Source organism: Copidosoma floridanum, unplaced genomic scaffold (assembly GCF_036245765.1).
Source record: "Copidosoma floridanum isolate Cflo_tuat_1 unplaced genomic scaffold, Cflo_Japanese_pri ptg000023l, whole genome shotgun sequence".
Lineage (NCBI taxonomy): Eukaryota > Metazoa > Arthropoda > Insecta > Hymenoptera > Encyrtidae > Copidosoma > Copidosoma floridanum.
This window is the reverse complement of record NW_028321900.1, coordinates 1582017-1588623: the sequence shown is the minus strand read 5'-3', so window position 1 is coordinate 1588623 and position 6607 is coordinate 1582017. Positions and strand designations below refer to the sequence as shown.

At 33.4% G+C, this 6607-nt stretch overlaps 1 protein-coding gene across 1 annotated transcript in view; it reads left to right on the top strand.

Moving 5' to 3' along the window:
* Window positions 1-391: 391 nt before the first annotated feature.
* Window positions 392-6607, top strand: part of Cad96Cb (protocadherin Fat 4-like Cad96Ca) — an 898994-nt gene continuing 892778 nt past the window's right edge. Inside the window, exons 1-2 of the mRNA XM_089595008.1 lie at window positions 392-404; window positions 812-1098. Coding sequence (XP_089451134.1) covers window positions 392-404; window positions 812-1098 — 300 coding nt within the window. The remainder of the gene's footprint in view (window positions 405-811; window positions 1099-6607) is intronic.

Below are 6607 nucleotides of genomic sequence, written 5' to 3'. Positions count from 1 at the left end.
AAAATTTTTTTTTAAATCAAATAAAAAAAATTAACACTAAGCTTTGTTACTAGAACCTAATTGATATTGTTGAAATACCTAAATTATTTTAATTTTGGTAAATAAAAAAAAGAAAAAACAACAATGTAATTCGCATCGTTTATTAAACTTACGCTTCTCATTCAAGTAAATGTATTGAATAAAGCTTACAAGCTGAATACTACGAAACCTATAACGAGCATCATATAAAAACGTTCAAGACGATACTCTTGATAAGTCTAGTTATGACATATTTAAGGTAGTTTTGATATTGAGCACAATTAGCAAATATATAATATCACATAAGCTTCATTAAAAGAACATGCAACGTAAATCTAACTTGCAATAGCTTTTCGTATGGAATTTAGTCAGTATGGACAAGCACAGTAATAACTTATTATGCCAAAGTTCTCTGGGGAATTTGAGTTTTTATCAAGGAATACCACAAAGGTTTAAAAGAAAAATAATTACAATTTTTGTTTGTTTGTATGTTTTAAACTGTCATTTAATTTCTTTTTCACTACTTCTTGAAAATCATTTAATACAAGTGTGAAAAAGAATTTTTTTTCTAATTTTTCGTTCTTAAGTATTCTTACACAAACTAATTGAGCAATTGTTTCTCAATTTAAAAAAGAAAAATGCATTCAACCCTGCATAAATATTGTACAAACAGATCAAACAAACATTTTTTTACATTTAAGAATTTTTAGTGCATAATATTTAGTGCAAACAGAACAATACCTCTCTGTTCATTCATATTTCTTATTGAAATTATTAATACAATTTTTTTCAGTCACAGAAGACGTAAGATGTTTCTTAAATAATGGAGCCACAGCTGTACACCTGTTAGTAAATGAAAATGTCAAGGTTGGTGAGACTATAGGTGTTCTTAATATATTTGGTGATCCAAGTTTTCTCGGAGACATCATGATCAGTTTGCAGGAAAATGACAGCCCTATTACTATTTTGCCCTATTCTCAAAATCTTACATTAACTCGGCCACTGGATAAGGAAGGAGTAGATGGTCCTGCTAGCGTATATATCAACATTATGTGTCAAAGAAAACGTACTCAAGATCTGGTATAATTTCTTACAACTTAATATATGTGACATCTAACTTCCAATACTTACTGAAAAATAAATTAATCAATTATAACAATACACGATTTGTCATGTAAGCCAAGCCAAGTAATAATATTTTTAAGTTATATAAAGCATAATTAGAGAAAAAGTTATTAAGAAACTACCTTTAAGTATCTTTCAGCTATACTGCTTTTATCTTTTCTAAATAAAAGTTTAAGTTATGCCTTTCATGAAATCAGAAACCTAGATACCTGTACTCCTTTACTATTTCTAATTCCTCTCCCCTATGCATCCACTTCTCATCTTTTTTCCAATTTTCTCCGTTTCTAAAGACCATTACCTTTGTTTTTGTCATATTTACATCTATTTTATTTTTTTCACTAAACCTTCTCAGATCTTTGATCACTCTTTTTAACTCCTCTTTGCAGTCCGACAGGGCCACTACGTCATCTGAAAACTTTAGACAGAATATCTTTTATTTCTTATAACTATTCCCTCTGCATTTTTTCTTTTTCACTCATCCTCCAAATCGTCTATGTATATGTTGGTTAGTGTTGGACTCAATGTGCAACCTTGCCTTACATCCCAGTTCGTTGCAAAACTTTTAGTAATCCCCTTCCCTGTTATGACTTCGTTTCTCGTTTTCTTGTATTTTTTCTGGATTACTTTGAGTATTTTACCTTTTACACCTTCATTCTCGAATTTTTCTATTAAACTTTTTCTATCCACTACATTAAACGCTGTTTTAAAGTCAATGAGTATTGCATATATTTTCCCTTTTTTTCTTTCAGTTTATTACCTACTAAACTATTTAGGATGAATATTTGGTACCTCGCTTCTCTTTTTCCCCTGAATCCTGCCTGGCTTTCTTTGATTTTGTCCTTCTCTTCTGTCCAGTTTCTTATACCATTCACTATTATATTTTCCAATAATTTGTAGCTTACATGTAATAGCGCTACCCCCCACCCCCCGTTATTTCTAACATCCGCCTCGTCTACTGCTTTAATTATAGGATAAATCCTTACTACTTCCCATCCCTTTACTAGCTCTACCTTGTTATACATTTTGTTAATAATATTTGTTAGTTTTACCTTCCAATCTAGTGATAGATTGTTTGGAAATTTGGCTGCTATTCCATCTTTCCCTGCAGCCTTTTTATTCTTCATTCGTTTTGACGTGCTAATTACTTCTACTACCGTTATATTTCTATTTACGCTTTCTACCTCCTTATTTCTTTTTTTAGTAGCTGGTTCCTTTTTATTTATTGGTTCAATTTCTTTGTATTAATCCTTATCTATTTCAGGTCCTAGCAGTTGCTTGAAATGTTTTTTCCACTAATCTTTTTTGATATTTTTCTCTTTCACCACCTTTATCGGTCTGAATGTTATGATTGCGTTCCAAAATTCCTGCATCTCCTTGCTTTTCTCTAGTTTCAAATACTTTTTCGCCTCCCATTCTATTACTAAGTTCTTTTTGAGTTCCCTAAGCCTTTTCCTTTCCCTGTTGTATTCTTCCTAATTACTTCCTACCCAAGTCTTAAACCATTTTCTTAACGCCTTCCTTATTCCTTTTTTGCTTCTTATACTCTTTTCTCCAGTAATTTTCTTGCCCTGCTCTCTCTACTCTAACCTTCTTCATACTTAACTCATCGGCTAATTCCCATACATTTTTAGTTACGAAGTCCCACCTATCTTATATACTTTTCCCCTCCCCTGTTATCCTCCCTGTTCTTGCAATCATTGCTTCCTCATAGTGTCCTGCTTTTGTCTTATCCCATTTTAATTCAATTATTTCTTTTCCTATTCCACTCTTTTCCCCCCCCCTGTTTTTTTTGTTTTACTCGCTATTTCAAACACTACTGGGAGGTGATTCGATTTAATTCTAGGTTCTACTTTCAATTTACATTTATCACTTTCTTAATCTCTATGAGGCTCAAGAACTAGATCAAGCACTGAGTCACTTCCATCTCTTATATTTGACGTTTTTTTCTCCCAGTCCCCTTTCATGGCTCCATTTTTTACTTTCAGACTATATTTATCACAGAAGCTTACTAACTTTTTATCTTTGCTGTTTACCGCTTTATCCTCAGACATTCTTATTTTTTTACAATCATTTATCTTTATTTTTTGTAGATCCGCTATTTTTGCGTTAAAGTCTCCCACTATAACAAAGTTTTCATCTTTAACCACAAGTATATTTTCCAAATATACTATTACATACTTGATCCCTACATTGTTTTACATAATTATGAAATTCGTTATTGAACAAGATTCCCTTTACTATATAACCCCAAACTCCCATTCTTTGAACTCTGTTCCGTTACTATTACTTTTTACTCCTACCGTGACCCCTCCCTTTGCCCTCCCTCTATTCTTCTGTCTGATTGCTGTTTTACAGAACCACTTGTTATTACTGTCTAGTTTATTTTTGACAAATTTTTCTCAGTTTTTTTTCTAGCCACGTTTTCTGCAGCATAATAACATCAAAATCTTTCAAAAATTTTTATCTTGCACTTGCTTCTTCTCTTTCTGCTCTTCTTCTGTTTCCTTGTGCCAAAAAAAACTGCTTGTTCTCCTGCCTTACTAGCATGCCTTCTTTTTCCAACCATACCAGCCACTGACCATTGATGTTGATTTTCTGATACTCAATTTTAACTCTCTCATTGTCCCTTGCCACTTCTTCTCCTAATTCGTCTATCCTCCTTTGTATTTATTTCTCCCTTTCCGTATAATCGTCATTCATCCAGATTTTGTATCTTTTTAACCATTCCTTCGTTTTCATAATTTTTATTTTGTTTTTTAAATTATCTGTCACTATCAGCTACCCTCCTGCCACCAGCCTTATTCTTCTAATTTTTATTGGTATCTGCAAATTTGTTTCTAATAGTAGCGATATTTTTGGTTGTACACCAGCATCGACTGATCTAAAACCTTACACAATTATTTTTACTATTTTTTTTTAATGTCATTTTATCGGGTTGTTTCACTGTACTTTTTTCTATATATTTTTCTATATTTATCTGCCACTACCTATCCTTCCTCTTTTTCTCATCATTTACGCATTTGATTTCTGTGCACTAATTACTTTTCAGTAGCCCTTCCACCTCTGTTCTCACCTGTTCAGCTTCTGTCTCTTATCTGGCTTCAGAGGCCTCTCGTTCCACTATCTGCTCAGTTTTTGACTGTCTACTGCTTAGTTTTTCTATTCTCTTAATCAGCTCCAGATTGACTCTTTTGGATAATAAATTCAATTTCTCAAACTCCTTTGCTTGTTTAGTTACCGTTCTTATCATCTCCTGTTTTTCCTACTCTATCGCTTACCGTACTTTCTTCATGTCCTTCATTATTTCTTTTTTCTCTTTTAGTGAATCAAATATTATACTTTTTAGCCTCTCAATTCTCTCCATGAGTGCTTCGTTTATTAACTTACCTACTTTATCCTCTTCCTTTTTTTCCTCTTCTTTTATTATCTCATTTTTGGATTCTGCTAGCGTCTCAGTTTCCCTTACCATCTGCCCTGTACACGGATCCTCTCTGTTCATTTGTTGTTTCCTCTTGCAAACGCTGCTCATACCTTCCTCCTCCTAGTCCGCTCTTCTCTCTCTCTCTCTTTCTTTCTCACCAACCACTTATTTACTATGTAGTCGTCGCCTTACTGCTTGTCCTTTATAGCTTCTCCTATCTCTGATATGTCCGTTCTTGACCTGTTTTCTGCTGTTATGAAGGCTACCTTGTCACTTACTGCCAGCAGGAATAGCTCCCTTCTGACTGATGTGTCTTACTTCAAATACCGTTTCATTATTCCAGAACCTTCCACACCATTCTGTCCTCTCTCCAGTCTTCCTCTTCTTTTTTTCGCTTGACCTCCTTTCTCATGGCCATGACTTTTTTTCTCGTATCTGCCTCTCCCACTGTCTTCATTTTATTGTCCGCCATATTTCACGCCTTACATTTTGAGCTTTCGTATGTCCCATAGGTTTCCCGCGTAATTACTTAGGATAACACTGCCCAGTTACCACCTCGTATTCACGCTCTTTTTTAAACACTTACTAACAATTTTTATACTTTGCAACCTTTTATTTTGGCACTTTTCGTAAAGCGCCTCGCATACGCGTGTTATCCTTATGACCATGGAACCTAACCTCCATGCATAGTAATACGTTTAAACATAGTTAATTGCACGGATGCTGTACTGCTCGCCTTCACGCTTTGAGTAACCTGTATATTATATATCATGTTCATTGAACATAATTGTTTGGGGTCAGTAAAAGGTATTTGAATAGGGGGAAGTTGTACAAAGGATCAGTGAAAAGCAGAAGGAGATCTGGATAAACAATGTCATGAAATGAAGTAATGAAAAAAAAAGTAAATTCTGCCTTTTTTGGAGGGTGAGGGCCTTTGAAAGGTTGTTTTAAATTTACAATACATGCAGCAATAAAGTATGAAAAAATATACCTGAATATATCAGACAGTTACTAAAAAGAGGCTTTTCACGCTACTCTTCGCTTCATCCCCCCGTCCAGCCTCCTTGCTTCCTTGCGTTGTCCTCCACAATATACAACAAAATTCAATTGCTATTATTATTTCTTAAAACTCATAAAATAATACCTTTAAATTATAGAGTCTTTCTGGCACTCGTATAATTTAAAAGTCCTCTACAATCTTTCTCAGTCAATATCTGGCACCCACAAAAAAAGTGAAAATTTTTCTAATTTAACTGTTATTTTCACCTAACAAGTAATTCTATAATTGTTTTGTGACCCCCTTCATGCCACTACCCACACGTTCTAAGGTCCCTCTCACAGACCCTGCCATTTATCTTAGAAACACATGTCACTATTAGAATACTCACGCAAATTTTAAGAAAACTCCATAGATGTATCTATAATTCTAACCCAATTCTATGATTTGTACGTCCTTTCTACTTTATTTTCCATAGCATATGTAAAACTTCTATTTTTCTCAGCTGTGTATATTTTTTTTGTTTTATAATAATTATTACACCAAACTCATTTGAATGAGGGTGACAGCTGAGGTGAGTTAGCTTTCTTTCTATAACTATGTCTTTTATACTTTAAGTCTTAGATACTTGCGTGCAATCCGATAATATACATCTGTATTTGATAACAAGTAGCAAAACAATAATAGAAACCATAGTTGTCTTTGATCAAACAAAAGAGTAAACTTTAATAAAATATATAACACTTGACCCTCTCCATCTGGCTTCAATCTCGATTCACTAGGTAAAGCTTGGTTATAAGTTTACACGTGATGTCAAGCATTTGAGTTAAAATTTTTGCATTTATTCTTAAACCTTGACAAAACAAAAAAAATTCATTCAGAATCCGTACGTTTTTAACTAAATATGAAGCTAGAAAAAAATAAAATAGAAAAATAATAATGACGCTAAAATGTAACCAGCGTTCCTAACGTCATGTAATCGTTGTTGACCTTAAAAAGGACCGTTGATGTGCACTATCTCTTGTTAATACATATAAAAAAAATAT